Raw genomic sequence first — 25,459 nt, forward strand, 5'->3', positions numbered from 1 at the left:
ATATTGTGATAAGAAAATATATCATTTTAATTTATGTAAAAAAAAATGACAGCTGTACCATAAAGATTCCAAAATAGTTGGGAAGAGATCTTTGACGTACCAATCCCATGGTATATGGTTTATGAACTGATACGCAAAACGACACCAGATTCAAAATGTAGAATTTCTCAACTTAAATTATACAAAGTTCTCTCAATAACTAAAAGAATGTTATTTATATGAAGGATGCAACCTTCCCAGCTCTGCAGATTTTGCTGTGAAGAGGCAGAATCATTAGATAATTTGTTTAGGTACTGTCAATATGGTACTTTCAACAGATTTACTTTTAAGAAGGCACACCTGTTAATTGAAATGACTACCACATGAAGCTGGTTGAGAGAATGCCAAAAGTGTGCAAAGCTGTCATCAAGGCAAAGGATTTGTTTAACACTTTTTTGGTTACTACATGATTCCATATGTGTTATTTCATAGTTTTGATGTCTTCACTATTATTCTACAGTGTAGAAAATAGTAAAAATAAAGAAAAACCCTTCAATGAGTAGGTGTTCTAAAACTTTTCACCGGTAGTGTGTGTGTGTATATATATATATATATATATATTTTGTGGCAGACCAGATCAGATAAAGACGGAGTATGATTAGCTCAGTTTCAAGGGTGTTTATTAAATAATAAATCAAAAAGAAAAAGAACAGGTCTCCCCCATGAGACCCTCTCCGCGATACCTTCTCCTGGGCTCCGGGTCTTCCTGTCGTGCACACAAACTCAACTCCCTCATTTTAGCTCGGGTAACCGTATCCAACCACATGGAAGTCACCTCACTTCCCCTAATCCTCCTGTGTGCGGCCCTTCTGACAGCTTTATAGGCCTTGCACAGCTGGTGAGCAATCCACCCTTGATTATTCACCAGCTCCCAATCAGCCCCAATTAGTCCTGGCTGGAGAGCCCGTAGAGACCTGGCACGTCCAGCAGATGGAGCCATCGCCTCGATGTATACACCATCTGTTACCAGGCCTCGACGAGTTATATATATATATATATATATATATATAAATCTGGTGGAAAAGTTATAATTTGTAAATTGAACTCTTTCATCACCTCCGACAATGCTGCGACCTTGTCCCTCTGCCTCTCGTTTCTTCAGTGTGCTGAAGTGCAGTAGCCTTCCAGATGACAAATCCAAATCGAACAGCTCAAGCTTCCTAGTAAAGGCCTCAAGTTTTTCCACCACGTCCACGACTATTTTCCCCTCTTCCTTGTAACTGGAGATTTAACCCGTTTAAATTAGAATATGCCATGGTTAGATTTATAATGACGTCTGAGATTGAATTATTTGTAAACAGCGATATTTTCATTGCAAATAAGACACACTGGCATGGCATTGGGAAAATATGGTAAAATTAGCGCATTTCTCTGTACATTCTTCCCTGAAACTTCGATTTTCATTATCCACCTTTCTTTTGATACGTTTTGAGAGCGACATGTTCTGTTGCTATCAATATGATTGTTCTGAACAAGTTTTCGACAAGTAGACATTGGACCTGATCGGACAGCTCAGAGCCTCTGCTCTTTTCTGTCCATAGGAAACAATTGGATTAGTGGAAGAACAGAACGAATGTCGACGTTAAAATAATAGTGCAGCCTACAGTTGACTACTTAGACCTGTTTTTCCCCGCCAATCAACGTACAGAGAAATAGACCAAATAATATTTGAATAGAGACATGGTGATTTTATGAGCGTAATCAGATCGAAAAAATATGTTATTGTCACTGAATTTATTATGTACTAATCGGATTTGTTAAACATGTTCCATTTGTAGTGTAGGCTAATTCATTGTGCTAAAATTATATGCTAATTATGTTCTGACCCGCCGACTATTAGCTCAGAAAAAAATTGGGCCGAGGCCAAACATAGTTGACGAACCCTCAACAGTATGTACTCCTGTTTAAGACAATATGATTGTTGTTGTTTTTTTACTTCCTTTTTGCTAAGAAGTAGCTGATAGATAGTTTATAAGCCTGCCTGTTAGATAAATATAATACCTAGATATAAGGCTGTCGATACACGCCATCACAGTAGGTGGAGCATTACACTTCGCTTAGTGCGGCCCACACTAGCTAGCTGAACTTGAAAGAAGAAGACATTTTTACAGACTGGTTAGCTAGCTGTCTGGGCTAAATCGATGTAGCTTATTGCTGGTTGTATTTGATTTGCATGCTGTAGTTTTTTGTCTAAGTCCGTCCGTCAAGAGCGGCTTTGTTGTTGTAGCTGATGTTGTTAGCCAGAATACAGTTAGCTGGCTAAATAGCTAGCTAGCCTCTGCGTTCATTTCGCTGGCCTACATTTTCCTATCAAGATGCCGCTGGGTTTGAAACCATGTTGCGCTGTCTGCAAAACAAACTCATCGTCTATGTGGAAAAAGGGAAACCAAGGAGAGATCCTGTGCAATAACTGTACGGGGAAGAGCACCAGCAGTGGAGCATCTGGACCCTCTGCGTCCTCCAACACACAGCAGAATAATGTCGGGGGCAAGCAGGTTTGCACATATAAAATATACATAGGCCTGCACTGCACTGGAGTGTGCTTCCCTTAGTGGCTGTCCGTACTGTTATACTTCCAAGGCAAAGCAGAGATCAATCATATAGGCATGTGTGATCCACATTGTCATATTGGTATTTGACACATCTTGCCCACAGTCTAAACAAGAGATCCACAGGAGATCAGCACGGTTGAGGAGCACCAAGTACAAAAACCCTGCTACCGAAAAAAAGGTCTCTACCAAAGGAAAAGGAAGAAGACACATCTTCAAACTAAAAAATGTCAGTACCATTGGTTCAATACACAGGAACTCAGACATCCTTGTGTTGGATTGTCAGACAATTGTTCTAATTGAAGCTCCTCAAAATGTGATTTCTTCCACAGCCAATCAAAGCACCAGAATCTGTTTCCACTATCATCACATCAGAATCAGTCTTTTATAAGGTACAGTACATTCACTTTTTTTATTTTTATCATTCAGTACTGTATGTTAGCAAACATAACAAACGTATCTGTATGCCACATCTTTTGTCATTGTGCAGGGTGTGTATTATCAGATAGGAGATGTCATCAAAGTTACAGATGAGGATGATGGGAGGCCATACTATGCACAGATCAGAGGTTTTGTCCAGGACCAATACTGTGAGAAAAGTGCAGCCTTGACTTGGTTGATACCAACCCAGGCCAGTCCTAAGGACCTGTTTGATCCTGCCACTTACATTGTTGGTGAGTGATGATTGAATTTATGTCACTTAAGAAAAAGAGGGGAAAAAAGCCTTTTTTTCTCCCCAATTTCGTGGTATCCATTTGGTTACGCTGGACCTCCCGTACGGAGTCGAGAGCCATGCGTCCTCCGAAACACAACCCGACCTAGCCGTACTGCTTCCTGACACAACGCACATCCAACACGGAAGCCAGCCGCACCAATGTGTCGGGGGAAACACCATACACCGGCGACCTGGTCAGCATATACTGCGCCTGTCCCGCCACAGGAGTCGCTAGTGCGCAATGAGAAGGATATCTCTGCCGGGCCAAACCCGGATGACGCTGGGCCATTGTGCGTTGCCCCATGGACCTCCCGGCTGCAGCAGAGCCTGGGCTCGAACCAAGAATATCTGGTGGCACACTGCGATGCAGTGCCTTAGAACACTGCGCCACCCAGAAGGCTGAATTTATGTCACATTAGACTAAAGTTACATTTGAGAATACAGAAATAAGTTATGTCTATCTTTGAACATTGTGTAAATGTGAGTAATGTCACAGTAGACTCAAAGACCACAACTAGCCAATAATGTCTCTGTTATTGATTATCTGACTTCTATAGGTCCAGAGGAGGATTTTCCCAGAAAGATGGAGTACCTGGAGTTTGTGTGCCACGCCCCCTCGGAGTACTTCAAGTCCAGGAGCTGTCCTTTCCCAACCATTCCTATCCGTCCAGAGAAAGGCTACATCTGGACCCATATTGGACCCACGCCAGCCATCGCTATCAAAGAATCTTTTGGCAACAGCAATTAGCTGCTGGGGCATTTACCATGAAGATATTAACTTTGTCTGTTAGCTTGCTAACGGACGTATGTACATTTTTGTAATATAATGGAGACAAGTTTAGGCTGTATAAGACACATTATTAGTCTTTGAATATGGAAACTGGTTTGTAAACATCCACAATCTAAATGTAACATCTTGAACAGTACGATAACTACCCATGAAATGATCATCCAGAGGTGACACCATCAAACATGGGATTGACTTTGATATTCAGTAATGTGGAAAATACGTTTTCAAAAGCTTTGTTTACTAGAATGCTTTTAAAACAATCAACTTAATTTTCTTTAGACATTTGTGTCATTCATGTGAAGTGTTTAACGAATATTAGATCGAGACCAACTAACATTTTTAAATAAAGAACATTTATTTAGAAATAAGCTGTTAATAGCTTCCAAGTTATCCCTTTGAGTATATTTTTGGACACTGAAACCTTTATGATAATTTACCCCCCACAAATCTCTAATCTTTTTTATAAAAAAATCAAAATCCCCCTTGATTTCACAGTACATGGTCAACATTGATCTGCATGTGCAAATGTGTGCAGCAAGCATACAGTCTGACTTAACCATGAAACCTAGCATTATCTTTGAGATCATTTCAGCTAATCAGTAAAGCCAAATGGCTGTTAAAGGTGTGTTCAGCCTGTGTTGTGGTGTGTGCTGGGAGTGTTACTGTGTCCCACATCCACATGTGTAGAAGTAGACAGGTAGGACAGCTGGCTGTCCATGGACAGCCTCATGGCTGCATGACGCATATCCCCCTGCTGGAACAGGTGACGATGCTCTGTTTGAGTTGAGGACATGAGCCCTAGGACCGTGCCTCTGGACTACCAGGCCTGATGATTCCTGGCTGCCCACAGTCCACCTGGTCTTGCTGCTGCTCAAGTTTTAACTGTTCTGCCCATGGCTATGGAACCCTGACATGTTCACCGGATGTGCTGCCTTCTCCTGGACATGCTGTTTTCTACTGACTCTACCGCACCTTCTGTCTCGACCTCTAAATGCTCGGTTATGAAAAGCCAGCTGACATTTTCTCCTGAGGTACTGGCCTGTTGCACCCTCTACAACAAGTGTGATTATTATTTGACCGTACTGGTCATCTATGAATGCTTGAACTTCTTCAAGAACAATCTGGCCTTAATTGCCATGTACTCTGAAAATCTCCACCCAGCACAGCCAGAAGAGGACTGGCCACCCCTCAGAGCCTGGTCCTCTCCTGCCTTTCTAGGAAGTTTTTCCTAGCCACCGTGCTTCTACATCTGCATTTCTTGCTGTTTGGGGTTTTAGGTTGGGTTTTTGTATAAGCACTTTGTGCCATCTGCTGATGTAAAAAGGGCTTTATAAATACATTGGATTTGATGAGCTTGACACACAACTGACATTAGTAACAGAACAGTAAATATAAGGTTATAGACAACTCCAGGAAGAGTCATTGAATCTATTGAGCACCCATAAGGCTCTGATCAAAATTAGTGCACTATATGGGGAATGGAGCCATGTCCACTGCCTTCTTACCTTCTTTAGGGTGATGAGGGTGGACAGGATGTCTCCAGTATGGCCGGTGGCAATATCATTATTCAATAGTTTGTCCTGGAGGGTTGCAGTCATATGGTTCATCATCATCACCTCTTGCTGTATGTTGAACGACAGGCTGTGCACCCCCTCCACTATACTGTGGATAAACACATACACGTGGTCTGAAATATACCTGCCATATCTCCCTGTAGGCAGCCATGTTCTTCTGCATAGTTTGTCCTGGAGAGTTGCAGTCATATGGTTCCTCATCATCACCTCTTGTACTGGCAAGGGCCAGCTTCTCCAAGGTGTCCATGGTCAGGTTCTTCCAGGTCTTCTGGTGCCGGGTCATGTTGGTCTTGGTCACCACTTCTGCCCTGGTCCATCAGGACTCCCGTATCTTCCGGTATAATCTGTGGGAGAATTAAGGGGTTGAGGAGTGAGTTTGGTGTGGTGTGTCGGGGAGAGTGGACTTAATACACAGGATGGTAATATGGGATTGAAAACAACGAAAGAGGAGTGGTCATATTGATGATTTTGAAAGGCAGCTTGTAGTAATAATCAGTATACAGCAATGTGGAAGACACGCAATTCATCACACAACCCCCACCCCCCTCTGTCATCAACAACAGAGCCTTGGTATGAATAGCATTAACGTGACATGGAAACGGAAAGAGTGACAGACTTACCGCTAGCCAGCGAACACTCTTAAGAGTTCTTGTCGTCATAGTCGGCCATCTTTTCCTCCAGGTTGGTGGTTACCACGGCGACGAGGAGATTGGTGAAAATGAAGAAGTAGAGACGGTCCGTACATCATGATGGGAGTGAAGGGTTGAGAAGTGAAATGTGGAAGGGGTTGGGAGTGGAGTGGGATGGGTTGGGTTGGGGAGTGGGAGGGTTTGGTAAGTGGGAGGGGTTGGGGAGTGAAGGTTTGGGAAGCGAAGAATTGTGGAGTAGGAGGGGTTGAGGAGTGAGAGGGGTTGGGGAGTGAACATTTAGGGAGTGGGAGGCGTTTACCGCGTTTGTCTCACCAACCCGGTTAGAAATATTATGAAGAATGTTGAGGAATCTTTGACCAGAAAGGGCTTGTTTCAGAAGATAGACATCACAAGGTGATAGGAACTGAAGTTGCGTTCTAAGGTCATTCAGTCCCTGGTCCATTATATGCGCAAATTACGCAGACACCACTGGGTGGCAATATATATTTTTAAATGTATCCTTTATTTAACTCGGCAAGTCAGTAAAGAACAAATCCTTATTTACAATGATGGCCTAGGAACAGTGGGTTAACTGCCTTGTCCAGGGGCAGAATGACATATTTTTACCTTGTCAGCTCGGGGATTTAATCTAGAAACCTTTAGGTTACTGGCCCAACGCACTAGGCTACCTGCCGCCCCAATATACAGTAGCCTATTTAGGGAAAAAGCTATCTAGATACTAAACAAATAAAACGTTTGCATAATGAAGGGCTCTTATTTTATGTTTACACGAAAGACACATCATGCACGCGTTAAATTATGTCATTGTGAGCTCATTTGTTGTATGCGCTCAATAAAAATTGAGAAAAGACTTTCCCCTAATGGCCAGCAGGATGTGCTGTACCCTCTGTATATTGATTATTCGTTTCTTTTCCATAATAAACTCCGCAAGTTCTCTCTGTCCAACATACTTGTGTGCACTTTCACGAAGCTTCGGACCTCTTGCCTGTCTCAACCCTATAATAACTTAATGGCAAAAACGACATATCGGTGCATACAGGAAACAACTGTCTTTGTTGTTATCAATGGGAGATGATGAAGACGTTTTGATCAATGCGCAAATAGATGAAGGTTCAAGGCACGACAGGAAATATACAAAAATATGGGCAAACTCCAATCAAAACATGGTGAGACTTTTAGTATTTAGATTCAGGGGCTACTGTATATCTCTTAATAACCTAAATGTGACAATCTTTTCTTTCTCTCTTTTATGTTTCCATTCCATGCATAATTTGGATAGCCTGTAAACGCAGAGAAAATCCTGAAGGTAAGAATCACCTTTAGGAAGGTCTCAAATGTATGTCTCTCAAACATAGTGTTATGCAGGATATAGACTTGATTTTTTTATTTGTTTGTTTCTTCCAGGTGGTAGTTTTGCTGCCAATGTGCTCACCTGTCAGAGAGAGCTGGAATGTACGGACCTCCACACCCACCAAATCAGATTCAAGCAGGTACTGTACAACACATTTTCCAGAGATATTGAAATAGAATTAACATTTTATCTGTTTGCAGATTTTCAGTGAGAGAGAGAGAGTCATCAGACAGTCACTAGCCATATTTGGGGCGGCAGGCAGCCTAGAGATTAGTGTTGGGCCAGTAACTGAAAGATTGCCAAATCGAATCCCTGAGCTGACAAAGTAAAAATCTATCGTTCTGCCACTGAACAAGGCAGTTAATCCACTGTTCCTAGGCCGTCATTGTAAATAAGAATTAGTTCTGAACTGACTTGCCTAGTTAAATAAAAAATAAAAATACCCTGCTGCCAAATCCTTCTCACACCTAAATCCCCATAGGCCTACTTCTCTAGGACAGTTCTTTAGTTTGTCAATGCTAACAGTCAGTTGTTTACCAAACTCTAGTTTGTATTTTGCATCCTGGGGGGGGTTAGCATCCTTCTCTGGACCATGTTCATGATGCATCTGCTTCTGGCTCTTTCTGGCCCAGAAAGGCCTGTAAATGGAAAGCAACACAGACACATGTGTGTCATTAGAGTTGAGAGGCTTGAACTTGGATAATGACGCTAACAAGAACCAGAATGGTGGATTCCTGTGAAAGGGTAGCTGAATGGACCACAGCCGCCCAGAGTGGAAGAGCTTAGAATCCTAATGAAAAGATGAAGGCAGTGTATCACACATCGCTTCTTATCTAAAACAAAGGTAAGCAAATTGACAATTCTCTATTGAATACATGGTGTTTTATTCATCAATCTTTATACATAAATCACAGCCATCTGGGTAAACAACTGTACCATCTGGGTAAACAACAAATAACATTTTGAATTGCTGCCTTCTCATTCTTGTTTGCATCCTGATTCATCCATCCATAGAGGATTAACACTGTCAGTCACCACTTCATGCTCACATTGAGCACACTGGTGTTCGCACTAGGGTTCACTGACTCTGAATCACATGTGCATGATGTCTCAGCCAGGTCTGCTCCTCCCTCCCTCCCAGTCCCAGCCAAGGCAAAGCAACCACAGGATGATAGAACAGTATAAGCACACAGCCAAGCCAGGGATATGAAAGGTGTTTGGAGAGGGGCTTTCCCCCCCTGCTCTCTGTGAGAGGAGGCTGTCATGTCTGTGTGAAATGCATATGGCTGCTGTCCAGAACAGCAGGGTCTTTCATTACCGCCACACTGAAACCCCACATCTGGTGCTGGCAGGGGGAGACAAGGTCTGGTAGGCGGAGTGTCTGGTTGTGGGTGGAACACCTTCACATGTAGGCTTAGTACTGTTAATGAGATGGTCACATTTGGGAAGATGTAGTATAGTGAGAGTACAACATCTTGATGCTCATAACTCTTCTTTGACTCTTAACTGTGTGACCACTCACTGCCTCACTCACATATTTTGAATGTCTTCTTTTCTCTCTCGTAATCATCTTTCAACACTTGGAAAGACCTGTTGGAGCCATTTTGAATGCCTGCTGTAGTGTCATTTTGAACTCATGGTGGGTAGGAGGTGTTAATGAAGTGTTGGTCCATGCTGCTGTCTTTCTGGAGCCTGTTATTAGGAAAGAAAGGCTGAGCCTGCCAGGTTTCTATAATGAGACCCAGATACTCCACACCTTTTTAATGGCAGTTCAATTGTTCCTGTGATTCAGTATTCCAGCTCCACCATTAGCGGCTCCATGGCACAACCGCATATGCAACTGTCAGCAGGGGGCCTGGCTAGCTACAGTTTGTAGTGTACTGGTATACTCTATGTTATTTGCCTGGGCACTTCATGTGTGTGTCTGGCTGTCTAAGATTATGTTAATTGTTTGTGCTCTATTCAGTAATGAAGCTTGATTATAGTGTCAACTTTGATGCCTTCATTGGGGTGTCCAGGCTGTAGCGGTCACATGTCCTAGATCACTTGTGTCAACATCCTGCATCCTCAGGTCATAGACCCAGTGAGACACCAAAGTTCTCCGTCACCCACCCTGTTCATTGTTAGTCCTGCAGTGAGACACCAAAGCTCTCCGTCACCCACCCTGTTCACTGTCAGTCCTGCAGTGAGACACCAAAGCTCTCCGTCACCCACCCTGTTCACTGTTAGTCCTGCAGTGAGACACCAAAGTTCTCCATCACCCACCCTGTTCACTGTTAGTCCTGCAGTGAGACACCAAAGTTCTCCATCACCCACCCTGTTCACTGTTAGTCCTGCAGTGAGACACCAAAGTTCTCCATCACTCACCCTGTTCACTGTTAGTCCTGCAGTGAGACACCAAAGTTCTCCATCACCCACCCTGTTCACTGTTAGTCCTGCAGTGAGACACCAAAGCTCTCTCCATCACAGTGAGACACCCTGTTCACTGTTAGTCCTGCAGTGAGACACCAAAGCTCTCCATCACCCACCCTGTTCACTGTCAGTCCTGCAGTGAGACACCAAAGCTCTCCGTCACCCACCCTGTTCACTGTTAGTCCTGCAGTGAGACACCAAAGCTCTCCGTCACCCACCCTGTTCACTGTTAGTCCTGCAGTGAGACACCAAAGCTCTCCGTCACCCACCCTGTTCACTGTTAGTCCTGGAAGAATCCCTCTTTCTTCCAGCTTCTCATCTTCTGGCTGCTCAACTTCAAAGAGTGGAGCAAAATTCTAAATTAATGTGTGCTTTCATTTCCGTAAAGATAATTCTGTGGTGATTCTACCTAGTGTGCGTGTTTTAAAAAATCCCATTTCGATATCTGTAAGACAACCTAATTTCCATCAGGATGTTAAACAATTTCAGACTTGTGGAACAATTAACCTCAATATTGACATACTGTTTCTGTTTAATTACAATGACTCAGGGTGGAGTGTTGACAATATCACCTGAGGCAATAACAAAGGCACTTTTCATTAATAAACCTGTTTATTCAAGGCAGGTTTGGATCAGGTACAGCTCAGTCAAGTGAGCCAGAGAGTTTGTAAAATGTACAAATACTAAGTATAAAAAAAGTTGTCTGATGAAATGCAACCAATCATATCAGAATCGGATTGCCGTTTGCATCACTGTCTCTGTGTGGATTTCTATTTGTAAGTCATTCTCTTGGGTTTGGAGAAGGAATCTTCCTTCTAGTCCTCCTCTTATTGTTTCCACCAAGGTGTTTCTGTCCTGTTTGTTGTACCAGAGGTTTCTGTTTATTATTCTACTGTTCAGACTCTGGACTGTGATTATTTTGGGGCTGAAATCGCCTCCCAGAACATTCCAGCTCTAAGCCAGGGAAACCTATTTTCCCAAACACAGATTGGATTGTTCAGGTGGCTGGCTCACCCTTTCATGTTTGGTTACCCACCTTGTTTGTTGGGCTGTAGCTCAGACAGAGGATGAGCGAGAAAGAAAGAGAGAGATAGAGAGAAAGAGACCATGGTCATATCATTAGGTGGTAAGAACCCTTGGACATCTCTGCCCACAATGATCTGAAAATGTCCCACTGCTTTCCACCCTCATGGCCAGCAGAACTGATTGGGCAGTTGGAGAGAGGCCCAGTTCTATAGCTAGGTACTTGTATAGACTCTGGCTCCAGCGTTTCCTCACCCAACTACAGCTCAACATCCAAATCCCTCCCTCAGTTCCCCTCCTCCAGAAATCACTCACATCTGGTTTCTGTGAGCAAGACCAGACCTCTGAAAATGAGAACTTCTTAATGGTTATTCTCTGACTTAACGTTAACTATTGCCTGAGCCTGAAAACAACCCCAACCCCCTTTACATTCTTTGAATATCAACTTGTATACCAACTTCAAGAGACTTATCTTCCTATTATGTATATAACAAATACATAAATAAAGGTAAATAGCAGAAGCTGCTTCACATAAACTCCTGTGATGAAGCAACCATCCTTCCCCATACAGCCCCACCCCCATACGATCAACCACCTATCCAAGTATTGGTTGACAGGAAGAGAGATGATCAACCACCTATCCAGGTATTGGTTAACAGGAAGAGAGATGATCAACCACCTATCCAGGTATTGTTTGGCAGGAAGAGAGATTGTTAAAACCTCCGAGTGTAGGGGGCAGTATTTTGATGTTTGGATAAAAAACATACCCAAATGAAACTGCCTATTTCTCAGGCCCAGAATCTAGAATATGCATATAATTGTCAGATTAGGATAGAAAACACTCTAAAGTTTCCATAACTGTCAAAATATTTTCTGGGAGTATAACAGAACTGATATTGCAGACGAAAACCTGAGGAAAATCCAACCAGGAAGTGCTGTTTTTCCTGAAACCTCTCTGTTCCATTGCATGCCTTCCCTCCATTTAAAGGGATATCAACCAGATTCCTTTTCCTATGGCTTCCACATGGTGTAAACAGTCTTTAGACATAGTTTCAGGCTTTTATTCTGAAAAATGCGTGAGAAAGATTACATCGTGTCATTGGATGACTGGGTGCCAGCAGAGTTTTGCATACGTGAGCAGCTTGGAGCAGACATTTTCTCTCTCACTCCGATTGAAATATTATCGATTATTTATTGTAAAAACAACCTGAGGATTGATTATAAAAAAACGTTTGACATGTTTCTACAACCTTTACGGATACTATTTGGAATTTTCGTCTGCCCCTTCGTGACGGCTCGAGCCTGTGGATTTCTAAACATAACACGCCAACCAAATGGAGGTTTTTGGATTTAAAAATAATCTTTATGGAACAAAAGGAACATTTATTGTGTAACTGGGAGTCTCGTGAGTGCAAATATCCGAAGATCATCAAAGGTAAGCGATTCATTTTATTGCTTTTCTGACTTTCGTGACCAATCTACTCTGCTGTTAGCTGTTTGTAATGTTTTGTCTGGTGAGAGAGATGTCCTAACGTAAACGCTTGGATAGCTTTCGCCGAAAAGCTTTTTTGAAATCTGACACGCCAGGTGGATTAACAACAAGCTAAACTGTGTTTTGCTATATTGCACTTGTGATTTCATGAAAATTAAATAATTTTAGTAATTTCATTTGAATTTGGCGCTCTGCAATTCAGCGGATGTTGACAAAAATGATCCCGCTAATGGGATGGGTGCACCAAGAAGTTTTAAACAAAGCTCTGTACTGTTCTCTTCTCTTCTCAGGGCTCTGCGTTTGACTCTAACTAAAGGCGGGTGGGAGAGAGGGGGGCGACAGGACAGGATGCAAAGCTTGGTGACACCCAGTTGAGTGCAGGAAAAGGCCCCCGCTCCTCTCCCCTCTCGGTCGGTAACCCGACCCCAGATGAAAGGGCCCATAGCAGGCAGAGCGTGGCGGTCGATGGCAGGGGTTTGGCTGGTATGCTGGTTGAAGCCATCAGCAGTCAGGGTTATCTGTCAGCATGGTCCTCTCAGACTCCACAGGCTCTTTGTTACTCATCTGCATCTGTCAGAGCTGTGGGCGGCTGGCTGCTGGGAATGTCTGTGGTGGAGACAGTTAGACGCACAGATCTAATGTTTTGGTGCTTTCACTGTCCTTTTTTGAAGGGATGGTTTCTGACTTGTTGCAACAGAGGGTTGGATATCATATACTCAGATCTTGATTGGTCTTGATAGCACATGCAATATGCTCAACACCGTTCAAGGGAACACCTAGTTTCAAAGTGTGGGTACTCACCAAGAAACAACTACCCAGTGGATTTAGTTGAAGTTAACATCCGCTTTGAGCCCATAGGCATTATAAATAGGTTGTAGTCTCAGCGGGTTTTTGAACATAGTACATTTATAGACTGTGTGTTATTGTTTCCATATGGGACGCTCAGTTCTACACATATATGGGAACTCTGTAGGTGATATTACTTTAATACCAAGAGTGACTTAATGCATTTACTTTGACTGGATATAGTGATGTCACAGCTGGCATGGTCATGGCATGAGCATGACTGTCTGCCTGCCTTCTCTTACAGTAAATGTACCCTCATAGGTTCTATTTTTCTCCAGTGCTTTATTCCCTCTCTGAGAACAGAATAAAATAGAACAGATTATAAAAAATGTACCCTTATTTTACCAGGTAAATTGACTGAGAACACATTCTCATTTACAGTAAAGACCTGGCGAATAGTTACAGGGGAGAGGAATGAATCTATTGGAAGCTGGGGATGATTAGGTGGCCATGATGGTATGAGGGCCAGATTGGGAATTTAGCCAGGACACCAGTGTTAACACCCCTACTCTTACGATAAGCACCATGGGATCTTTAGTGACCACAGAGAGTCAGGATACCCGTTTTAACATCCCGTCCAAAAGACAGCACACTCACAGGGCAACATCCCCAACCACTGCCCTGGCAATGGAGATGTATTAATACCCATAAAACCTAGCGGTCAAACAAGGAAATGGTTCTAATAGTTTTTCCACCAGTCGTTTTTCCCATCCGGAATTTTAGAAACACTTCAAATAAGGGCTGTGTTTTGTGTAGGTTTACCCTGACGTGATGTTTTGATAACCATGTAAATCTCTCTCGAATTAGCATTCTATTATGTGTGTGCGTGGATTTAGAGCTGTGTCTGCATGACATCTGATTAGTTATAAGACACATATGGCTTTATTGAATTTATCGGAAGTTGAGGTGAACTTGAAAACACCAGCTGGGAGCTGGTTCTCACAGTGTTATTTACCCAGCTGATGACAAACAATAGGCCTCCAGATGATCAAAGATTACCTGCTCTCGCATCATTTAAAATTTCTTGTGTTTCTCCTTCTCCCTATCTCTACCCCCCTCTTCTGTGACTTTTTCTCTCCTAATTCTCACTTGGTCCATCGCTCCTCTCCCTCTTTTTCCAGGAATTGTGCAGAAGGGAAGTGAAGGATGAGCAGTCCCTGAAATATAAGAGCCCCCTACAGGGTGAGTAGAGAAAGGACAGCTCAGTGGATTAGGCTGATCACATTACTGTTGCACTGATTCTAGTCTAGCATGCATCATTAACTTAACATCTTAGACTTACTCAATGATTGACCTGTTTGATTCGGTATGGTTCATATCTTAACTAAGAATTCCCCTTGCTTGTCGGGGAAACCTGGGATACTGTGTGTGTATTATCGTCTGTAAACAGCAAACACAAAGGCTAAAGAGAATATACAGTGAGGGAAAAAAGTATTTGATCCTCTGCTGATTTTGTACGTTTGCCACTGACAAAGAAATGATCCGTCTATAATTTGAATTGTAGGTTTATTTGAACAGTGAGAGACAGAATAACAGCAACAAAATCCAGAAAAACGCATGTCAAAAATGTTATAAATTGATTTGCATTTTAATGAGGGAAATAAGTATTTGACCCCCTCTCAATCAGAAAGATTTATGGCCCCCATGTGTCTTTTATACAGGTAACGAGCTGAGATTAGGAGCACACTCTTAAAGGGAGTGCTCCTAATCTCAGCTTTGATCAATCAGCAATCAATCAATCAGATTCCAAACTCTCCACCTTGTCCAAGACCAAAGAGCTCTTCAAGGACGTCAGGGACAAGATTGTAGACCTACACAAGGCTGGAATGGGCTACAAGACCATCGCCAAGCAGCTTGGTGAGAAGGTGACAACAGTTGATGCGATTATTCGCAAATGGAAGAAACACAAAATAACTGTCAATCTCCCTCGGCCTGGGGCTCCATGGAAGATCTTACCTCTTGGAGTTGCAATGATCATGAGAACTGTGAGGAATCAGCCCAGAACTACACGGGAGGATCTTGTCAATGTTCTCAAGGCAGCTGGGATCATAGTCACCAAGAAAACAATTGGTAACACACTACGCCGTGAAGGACTGAAATCCTGCAGCGCCCGCAAGGTCCCCCTGCTCAAGAAAGCGCATAAACATGCCCGTCTGAAGTTTGCCAATGAACATCTGAATGATTCAGAGGACAACTGGGTGAAAGTGTTGTGGTCAGATGAGACCAAAATGGAGCTCTTTGGCATCAACTCAACTCGCTGTGTTTGGAGGAATGCTGCCTATGACCCCAAGAACACCATCCCCACCGTCAAACATGGAGGTGGAAACATTATGCTTTGGGGGTGTTTTTCTGCTAAGGGGACAGGACAACGTTACCACATCAAAAGGACGATGGACGGGGCCATGTACCGTCAAATCTTGGGTGAGAACCTCGTTCCCTCAGCCAGGGCATTGAAAATGGGTCGTGGATGGGTATTCAAGCATGACAATGACCCAAAACACACAGCCAAGGCAACAAAGGAGTGGCTCAAGAAGAAGCACATTTAGGTCCTGGAGTGGCCTAGCCAGTCTCCAGACCTTAATCCCATAGAAAATCTGTGGAGGGAGCTGAAGGTTCGAGTTGCCAAACGTCAGCCTCAATCTTAATGACTTGGAGAAGATCTGCAAAGAGGAGTGGGACAAAATCCCTCCTGAGATGTGTGCAAACCTGGTGGCCAACTACAAGAAACGTCTGACCTCTGTGATTGCCAACAAGGGTTTTTGCAGAGGGGTCAAATACTTATTTCCCTCATTAAAATGCAAATCAATTCATAACCTTTTTGACATGTGTTTTTCTGGATTTTTGTTGTTATTCTGTCTCTCACTGTTCAAATAAACCTACCATTAAAATTATAGACTGATCATTTCTTTGTCTGTGGGCAAACGTACAAAATCAGCAGGGGATCAAATACTCCCCCCCACTGTACTTTGTTTTGTTTTACAGTTGTACTGCCATCAGAGAAGGGAGGGGAGAAGGAGAGAGAGAGCTACATCCACATTCCATTCAGACAGCCCAGGAAGAGGAACAGCCATGTTGATGTGAGTGGCTTTTGGTCTTTTACTATCCTGTACACTACAACTACAAAAGGATTTGATCTATAGAATCTCTACAGAGTCTGGCAGGGATTTGTTTGATGACCATAATATGGTACCTGTTGTGTTTGGTCCTCTGTAGCTCAGTAGGTAGAGCATGGAACGTCAATGCTAGGCTAGTGGGTTCAATTCCTGGGATCACTTGTACGTAAAATGTAAGTACGCATAAAAGGGTCTGCGTAATAGTGACAATTATTCATGGTTACAGGACACAGAATGCAATGTGGTGTTGGAGGATGACACTCGACAGGAGTGGGTCTTCACACTGTATCACTTTGACAACAGTGGTAAAGTCACCAAGGAGGTACGGTAGCTTCACACAGCTACAACAAGCAACTTTTGCACATTATGGGTTTTCCCTTAAGATTAAGTCAACACTGCAGTCTTACTAATAGTGTCTGTGTGTGCCTGTGTGTTACAGGATATGTCCAGTCTCATGCAGTCCATCTATGAGGTGGTTGAAGCGTCGGCCATGCAGCCTTCATGTAACAGCACAGCCCTGAAGGTCAAACTGGTGGTGGCCCCCTCCAGCAGCTCCAGAACAAGGGACCGAATAGAGGAAGTCCAGCAGGAGGAGGCAGGGAGCCCAGAAAGGACTTTTCACTGTGTGGATGAAAACACAGAACGCAGGAACCACTACTTAGACCTAGCTGGGATAGAGAACTATTCCTCCAAGTTTGACGATGCAGGTAGGTACACAATGACCATTTATTTTCAGCACTTTTGAGGCACAGATCATTAAAGTCAACATGTTTTTTTACTGAAAATACACCAAAGATGAATGACATTCAACAAAGAGAAATGACAGTATAAAATGATGTTCTCCATCCTCTGCAGACGCCCCCTCTCAGGTGCCCAGACCGGACGCCCGCTCAGACCAGCAGCGCCGCTCAGTGGTAGTGGGGAAGAACTGCGGCCCTACAGAGTCCAGAGGCAGGGGCCTTTCCTTCCTCAGGTCTCTCAGAGGCCAAGCCAAGGCAGTGGGGGGAGGAGGAGGTAGGGATAAATCAAGCAAGCTCCATGGCCACCACCCCTCCAAATGGTGCCACCCCTCTCAGCCATACTCCCAGCCCCAACTCCCCTTACAGCACAGCCAGAGCAAGAGGCTTCGCTCCAGGGCCAGAGAGGCTGGGTCCCACTCCAGAACCCTACTCAATGTGCAGCGAGAGAGTGTGGTGCTGTCCAGCCTGCCTGCCTCCTCTGGGGGCTTGATCCCCTTGGTTCAGAGGCATGAACACCACCACCACCATGAGCACCATCACCACCACCACCACTACCACCCCCCAGCATGACTGCAGTCTGCACTCCACTCAGGGATACAGAGACTGAGAGACACACCTCCCTGTGGTTTAGCCTATAGCTAGGGCCCTGGGTGGTTTCTGGTCAGATCAGGTGGGCCTAAATATAGTATAGGGCTGTGGGACACAATCACTCTCCATACTAAGGAATAATAGTAACTCTGTACAAAAATTAGCTTATGTGCCTTGTATTGGTGACTGAGTTTCATGTTGAATGTGTCATGTTGAATATTCTACTCACCTTTCGAAGCCCTCTAGACTGAAGTTTCTTCTCAGGTTTCTATAGATGACCACTTTCATTTAATATAATGATTTAAACAGTCACAATCTACGTATGAGAGTAAATGCAGTATGTTTTGTATTGTCTGTATTTTGATGTATGAAAGCATGATACACTTTGCTTGTGATCATTGTAGTTTGTCAATTGAAAAAAGTCACAATCTAATGAAGGCTGACACTTTCAGATTTGGGAAGAAGAAAAATGTAAACAATTTGTAAGAAGTAATAAAGTGATACACTTTGTTTACGTCATGTGGAAGCTGTCAAATGTAAAATGTGTTCTCTTATGGCAAAACATTCCGTGCTAAGACTCTATGAATATTTAGGAAAATACACTGAACAAAAATGTAAATGCAACATGCAACAATTTTACTGAGTTACAGGCAATTTAAATCCATTGATTAGGCCATAATCTATGGATTTCAAATGACTGGGAATATAGATATGCATCTGTTGGTCACAGATACCTTAAATGTAAAAGGTAGGTGGTTGAATCAGAAAACCAGTCAGTATCTGGTGTGACCACACGTGGTCTGCGGTTGTAAGACCAGTTGGAAGTACTGCCAAATTCTCTAAAATGACGTTGGAGGCAGCTTATGGTAGAGAAATTAACGTTCAATTCTCTGGCAACAGCTCTGGTAGACATTCCTGCAATAAAATTACCAGTTGGACCTCTCTCAAAACTTGAGACATCTGTGGCAATCAAATCATTTTTTTTTATATAGCCCTTCTAACATCAGCTGATATCTCAAAGTGCTGTACAGAAACCCAGCCTAAAATCCCAAAAAGCAAGCAATGCAGGTGTTCAAGCACGTTGGCTAGGAAAAACTTGAAGGCCAAAACCTAGGAGGAAACCTAGAGAGGAACCAGGCTATGAGGGGTGACCAGTCCTCTTCTGGCTGTGCCGGGTGGAGATTATAACAGAACATGGCCAAGATGTTCAAATGTTCATAAATGACCAGCATGGTCAAACAATAGGTCTGGGACAGGTCAGGATTCCATAGCCGCAGGCAGAACAGTTGAAACTGGAGCAGCAGCACGGCCAGGTGGACTAGGAACAGCAAGGAGTCATCATGCCAGGTAGTCCTGAGGCATGGTCCTAGGGCTCAGGTCCTCAGAGAGAGAGAGAGAAAGAAAGAGAGAATTAGAGAGAGCATACTTAAATTCACACAGGACACCGGATAGGACAGGAGAAGTACTCCAGATATATCAAACTGACCCTAGCCCCCCGACACATAAACTACTGCAGCATAAATACTGGAGGCTGAGACAGGAGGGGTCAGGAGACACTGTGGCCCCATCCGATAATACCCCCTGACAGGGCCAAACAGGAAGGATATATCCCCACCCACTTTGCCAAAGCACTTTGCCAAAGCACAGCCCCCACATCACTAGAGGGATATCTTCAACCACCAACTTACCATCCTGAGACAAGGCCGAGTATAGCCCACAAAGATCTCCGCCACGGCACAACCCAAGGGGGGGCGCCAACCCAGACAGGAAGATCACATCAGTGATCACCACCACCACCACTACCACCACTACTACCACCCCCCAGCATGACTGCAGTCTGCACTCCACTCAGGGATACAGAGACTGAGAGACACACCTCCCTGTGGTTTAGCCTATAGCTCAACCCACTCAAGTGACGCACCCCTCCTAGGGACGGCATGAAAGAGCACCAGTAAGCCAGTGACTCAGCCCCTGTAATAGGGCTAGAGGCAAAGAATCCCAGTGGAAAGAGGGGAACCGGCCAGGCAGAGACAGCAAGGGCGGTTCGTTGTTCCAGAGCCTTTCCGTTCACCTTGAAGTAACAAAAGCATGGATTCATTTTTCTGCATCATTTTTGGACAGAACGTTTCTGATTTTTGCAATGTTACGTAGATGGAAAAAAGCTGTCCTTGAAACAGTCTTCATATGTTCGTCAAAAGAGAGATCAGGGTCCAGAGTAACACCAAGGTCCTTCACAGTTTTATTTGAGACGACTGTACAACTATTAAGATGAATTGTCAGACTCAACAGAAGTTCTATTTGTTTCTTGGGACCTAGAACAAGCATCTCTGTTTTGTCCGAGTTTAAAAGTAGAAAGTTTGCAGCCATCCACTTCCTTATGTCTGAAACACAGGCTTCTAGCGAGGGCAATTTTTGGGCTTCACCATGTTTCATTGAAATGTACAGCTGTGTGTCATCCGCATAGCAGTGAAAGTTAACATTATGTTTTCGAATGACATCCCCAAGAGGTAAAATATATAGTGAAAACAATAGTGGTCCTAAAACGGAACCTTGAGGAACACCGAAATTTACAGTTGATTTGTCAGAGGACAAACCATTCACAGAGACAAACTGATATCTTTCCAACAGATAAGATCTAAACCAGGCCAGAACTTGTCTGTGTAGACCCATTTGGGATTCCAATCTCTCCAAAAGAATGTGGTGATCGATGGTATCAAAAGCAGCACTAAGGTCTAGGAGCATGAAGACAGATGCAGAGCCTCGGTCTGATGCCATTAAAAGGTAATTTACCACCTTCACAAGTGCAGTCTCAGTGCTATGATGGGGTCTAAAACCAGACTGAAGCATTTTGTATACATTGTTTGTCTTCAGGAAGGCAGTGAGTTGCAGCGTAACAGCCTTTTCTAACATTTTTGAGAGGAATGGAAGATTCAATATAGGCCGATAGTTTTTTATATTTTCTGGGTCAAGGTTTAGCTTTTTCAAGAGAGGCTTTATTATTGCCACTTTTAGTGAGTTTGGTACACATCCGGTGGATAGAGAGCCGTTTATTATGTTCAACATAGGAGGGCCAAGCACAGAAAGCAGCTCTTTCAGTAGTTTAGTTAGAATAGGTTCCAGTATGCAGCTTGAAGGTTTAGAGGCCATGATTATTTTCATCATTGTGTCAAGAGATATAGTACTAAAACACTTGAGTGTCTCTCTTGATCCTAGGTCCTGGCATAGTTGTGCAGACTCAGGACAACTGAGCTTTGAAGGAATACGCAGATTTAAAGAGGAGTCCGTAATTTGCTTTCTAATGATCATGATCTTTTCCTCAAAGAAGTTCATGAATTTATAACTGCTGAAGTGAAAGCCATCCTCACTTGGGGAATGCTGCTTTTTAGTTAGCTTTGCGACAGTATCAAAAATAAATTTCTGATTGTTCTTATTTTCCTCAATTAAGTTGGAAAAATAGGATGATCGAGCAGCAGTAAGGGCTCTTTGATACTGCACGGTACTGTCTTTCCAAGCTAGTCGGAAGACTTACAGTTTGGTGTGGCGCCATTTCCAATTTTCTGGAAGCTTGCTTCAGAGCTTGGGTATTTTCTGTATCCCAGGGAGTTAATTTCTTATGAGAAATGTTTTTAGTTTTTAGGGGTCCAACTGCATCTACGGTATTGCGCAAGGTTAAATTGAGTTCCTCAGTTAGGTGGTTAACTGGCATTGTGTTGTGTGACAAAACTGCAATTTTTTTTATTGAATCTTTATTTAATTAGGCAAGTCAGTTAAGAACAAATTCTTATTTACAATGACAGCCTACCCTAGCCAAACCCTAACCCGGACGGCCCTGGGCCAATTGTGCGCCGCCCTTTGGGACTATGGGAATCACAACCGGTTGTGTTACAGCCTGGAATCGAACCAGGGTCTGTGGTGACGGCTCTAGCACTGAGATGCAGTGCCTTTTAGAGTGGCCTTTGATTGTCCCCCAGCACAAGGTGCACCTGTGTAATGATCATGCTGTTTAATCAGCTTCTTGATATACCACACCTGTCATGTGAATTATGAATTACCTTGGCAGAGGAGAAATGTTCACTAACAGGAATTTAAACAAATTTGTACACAACATTTTAGAGGAAGAAGCTTTTTGTACATTTGGAACATTTCTGGGATCTTTTATTTCAACTCATGAAACATGGGACCAACACTTTTTATTTTTGTTCAGTATATTTACAACACTCTGGGTGTTCCAGCGTACTCTCATCAAATGCATAATGTTTTCATGACCAGTCATGTTAGGCTAGTACATTATGATATCTGATCTACCACTGCTTTGGTCTTGATTAACATCTAAGCCTTCAGTAAATCTATCATTTCAGTGTGGGCATGATGCCAATGTTACCCTGTACAACGTCCATGCTATGTTTGTCTACATTGCTTTACTGTTATTGTTGTTACTGGCGTCTTTTTATAGCTTGCTTGCATAAACAGATCATTTCAATGTTGGTGGTTTGGAGGGAGGTTGGACCTAATTTTGTAAGCAGTAGGATAAGGTTGTTTCTGCTCTGCCCCTTGGTGAAAGATGCAAATAGAAAACCCATTCGAGAGGCGGCTTTTTCCAAAAAATAGATCCTCCTACTCACCTACCTCACGCGTCAAGCCTCTCGAGGTCCAGACAGATATACAGTACTAGCAGAGACAAAGAATCAACAGACAGAGAGACAGTTGGGGAGAGAGCAACAACACAAACACATCCAATCACATGGGCTGATTGGTTGATCCTAACACTTCAAGACCCAGACCTCAAGGACAGACCAGAGAAGAGAGAGCCATGAAGAGCCTGAGGTTTCTTGCGGCCGAGGGCTTCGCTCAGAGCGGCCCGAGCACCATGGAGAACCTTAGCTGTTTGTTGTTCAATTTCTACCCACTCCTCTTCAATGCCTGCTAACAGCACGAGAAGTCCTTCCTCCTCCACAACCTGGTCCAAATCTGCCTCTGCACGAACTTAACCTGCAAAGGCTCCTGGAACGATGGTAGACTGCCAGGAGGATCTCCTGCATCTGCCGGCAGTGCCTAGATGGCTCTGTTGACTGGGCTGAAAGTAGGCTAACTGTGTGTTCTGGTGTTGTGTTTAGAGGTGCAATCTGTCACTGGTCAAAAATGCTGCGTGTGAACTGAGGCACTGGATCTTGGCCAGTGTGACACATTTTTGGTTTTGCTTCAAGTCTCAATGTGTTTGTAGTTACTTGAGTTGCCACTGGGGCAATACAAGGTCACAATGTCACCTTACATCATATAACTTTGATTTGTAAGACAAATTCCCATTTGATGGGAATAAACAGTTATGTTCTATCTCTATCTGTTCCATCTCCAGTAGTACGTGCTGCGGCCAACAGAGACTTACGCCGAGACCCTCCGTATGGTGGACCTGACTGGGCTGAAGGACACAGAGTACCATACCTGTTCCAGTGGATCCACCCTGGGTCGGTGGGCCCGCACCCAGCTCCTCACCTGCATATGCTACGAGGTCATGGTGGCCATCCAGGCGGGCGGCGCTGCACCCTCAGCCCTCGAGACCGAGGTGGACGTGCGCCTGAGCGGCTTTGTCACCGGGCAGAACTACAAGGTGGTGGCCCAGGCCTTCCTGCTACTACGTCACTGCCCCTTGAAGCTGAGCTTCATCAGGTCCTGAGCAAACTCCCTGGCCCTCAAACAGCTGTTCTACGTGCTGTGTGTGGCCCAACCGGAGGCCATGAGGAGACTACAGATGGTCCATAATGTTCACCTGGAGTTGCTGTTGTCCCGGATAGAGTTCCCCCAGCTGCAGTCCCTGATGCTGCCCGAGGAGGTGATGGACATGCGACGGTTGGGCTCGGATGAAGATGACCTGCTGTTGACCATTGGGGATCTGCTGAGCCGGCTGACTGAGCTGACAGAGCTCTACATGGGCTTCTGCACCTTCACCAGACACCTGCAAAGACTGCTAAGGTGAGAGGCTCACCTCTGTGTGGGGCGAGAGTGTGTGTGTGTGCATGTGTATAGGTAGAAGGTATTGATGTCTAATGTATATATAGCTTTGGGGATGTCTATTCAAGCTGATGCATTTCCACTGTGTAATATCATAACATGGGGGCTGCAGTTTCCAGTACTCAGTTTCCGGTACTCAGTTTGCACTCAGTGGCGTTTTGTTTTTGTTGCTTGGCTGTGGGGGAGAATGTAGACAGCTGCCTGCTGCTAAATCTGCAGGTTGGCCAGAAACCAGGGAACACTTAATGGTTGATATTGTCTGCTTCCCAAATTGCACCCTATTTCCTATATAGTGTACTACTTTTGACCAGAAAACTTTTTCACCCTGTAGAAAGTAGTGCACTTAAAAGTGAATAGGGTGTCATTTACAGCTGACTTTGAAATAGCACTGAGGTCATGCCCCAAAACAACAAGCAGACACCTGCACTGTCCATTAATTAGGCATGCATCATAAAGATTTCATATTGGCTTAGTTTTTTGCCAAGCTTGCGTAAAGTGATGCGCACACCCACATTGCAAGCATACACAAGTGATAATATAACCTAATTGGGAAAATGTAATACATTTGTGACTCTCTGGCCTTGTCCAGAGCTCCCTGACCACCCCACTGAAATTCCTGAAGCTGGCCAACTGTAACCTGAACTGTGTGGACACGGCCTATCTGGCCAACAGCCTGCAAAGGGAGAACCTGGTCAGTCTGGACATAATGGTCACAACGTGTGCGGCCTCTTCCCCACCACAGCTTCACCCTAGAGGATGAACACATGGACATCCTGACCCAGTCGCGGCCTGGAGGCGCTGAAGATGCTGGGCAACCCTCTGAGCGCCACGGCCCTTCGCCGCCTCTTCTCTGGCCGCTGGGTTCCCAGCCCTAAGGTATTTGGAGCTGCCAGTGCCCCGGGACTGCTAACCTGAGGATGTCACCTACCCCTTGGATGAGACGGTCCTGCTGCAGTACAACAGGGAGATGTTCCAGGTGGTCAGGGGTCAACTGATTGGGATCCTTCAGGGGGTGGGGAACGTGGAGGTAGTTACCCCCGTTGGGTGCTTATGACGCAGATATCAATGAGACCAGTAAGGAACTGGGGGTGTCCATGGTGAAATCCTTCAACAGCATCATTGGAAACTTTATTGATACCATTGAGATCGTGGACAACAGGAGATCCAGAGGTAGATTGAAGTTCAGGTAGAATACCATACCAGAGGGCGGGAAAGAGGGTTGATAGATCAAGGGTGTGTGCGCAATACAAAGGGTTCATCTTTCTCAATCATCTATTGTGGCTTGCAACACTTCATTTCCACTTATCCAAAGACAACTAAGAAATTTGTGCAAATAATTGGGATGCTTAAGGCCTTGAAAAACTTTTTTATATCCATATGTACTGATTCCTAAGTACTAAGTACAGATTAACAAATGTATTGCTCCATTATCATTTTATTTTTTTAAACATGGAACTGCCGTTAGATTATAGTTTAGTCAATTGTTATTTCAGTCTTAAAATTTGGGATTAAAGTGGATTCACTATAAATAAACATTACTGTGGTGATCAACATCCTGGTTCACATCTTAA

General features: G+C 44.0%; 2 protein-coding genes and 1 pseudogene across 2 annotated transcripts; all 3 read left to right on the top strand.

The window, feature by feature from the left end:
* The first annotated feature begins 1,744 nt into the window (after window positions 1-1,744).
* On the top strand, window positions 1,745-4,461 carry LOC112229473 (GATA zinc finger domain-containing protein 1). Its single transcript, XM_024395328.2, has 5 exons — window positions 1,745-2,534; window positions 2,695-2,817; window positions 2,921-2,980; window positions 3,079-3,262; window positions 3,861-4,461. The coding sequence occupies exons 1-5, from the start codon at window positions 2,355-2,357 to the stop codon at window positions 4,049-4,051; spliced, it is 738 nt and encodes a 245-aa protein (XP_024251096.1). The 5' UTR covers window positions 1,745-2,354; the 3' UTR covers window positions 4,052-4,461.
* Window positions 4,462-7,230: 2,769 nt separating this feature from the next.
* LOC112229472 (protein naked cuticle homolog 2) lies at window positions 7,231-18,401 on the top strand. The gene is made up of 8 exons (XM_024395327.2): window positions 7,231-7,483; window positions 7,597-7,623; window positions 7,722-7,807; window positions 14,563-14,623; window positions 16,424-16,518; window positions 16,781-16,876; window positions 16,994-17,261; window positions 17,410-18,401. Exons 1-8 carry the CDS (start codon window positions 7,459-7,461, stop codon window positions 17,862-17,864), a joined length of 1,113 nt encoding a protein of 370 aa, XP_024251095.2. The 5' UTR covers window positions 7,231-7,458; the 3' UTR covers window positions 17,865-18,401.
* A 3,847-nt stretch (window positions 18,402-22,248) lies between these two features.
* LOC112229471 lies at window positions 22,249-25,363 on the top strand (annotated as a pseudogene).
* Window positions 25,364-25,459: the final 96 nt, after the last annotated feature.

Source organism: Oncorhynchus tshawytscha, linkage group LG31 (genome assembly GCF_018296145.1).
Source record: "Oncorhynchus tshawytscha isolate Ot180627B linkage group LG31, Otsh_v2.0, whole genome shotgun sequence".
Classification (NCBI taxonomy): domain Eukaryota; kingdom Metazoa; phylum Chordata; class Actinopteri; order Salmoniformes; family Salmonidae; genus Oncorhynchus; species Oncorhynchus tshawytscha.

Coding starts and splice junctions, on each gene's coding strand:
- LOC112229473 (XM_024395328.2), top strand. CDS start 2,355: ATGCCGCTGGGTTTGAAACCATGTTGCGCTGTCTGCAAAACAAACTCA. Junction 2,535..2,694: donor ATAATGTCGGGGGCAAGCAG/GTTTGCACATAT, acceptor TCTTGCCCACAG/TCTAAACAAGAGATCCACAG. Junction 2,981..3,078: donor CAGAATCAGTCTTTTATAAG/GTACAGTACATT, acceptor GTCATTGTGCAG/GGTGTGTATTATCAGATAGG.
- LOC112229472 (XM_024395327.2), top strand. CDS start 7,459: ATGGGCAAACTCCAATCAAAACATG. Junction 16,519..16,780: donor AGAGGAACAGCCATGTTGAT/GTGAGTGGCTTT, acceptor TCATGGTTACAG/GACACAGAATGCAATGTGGT. Junction 16,877..16,993: donor GTGGTAAAGTCACCAAGGAG/GTACGGTAGCTT, acceptor TGTGTGTTACAG/GATATGTCCAGTCTCATGCA.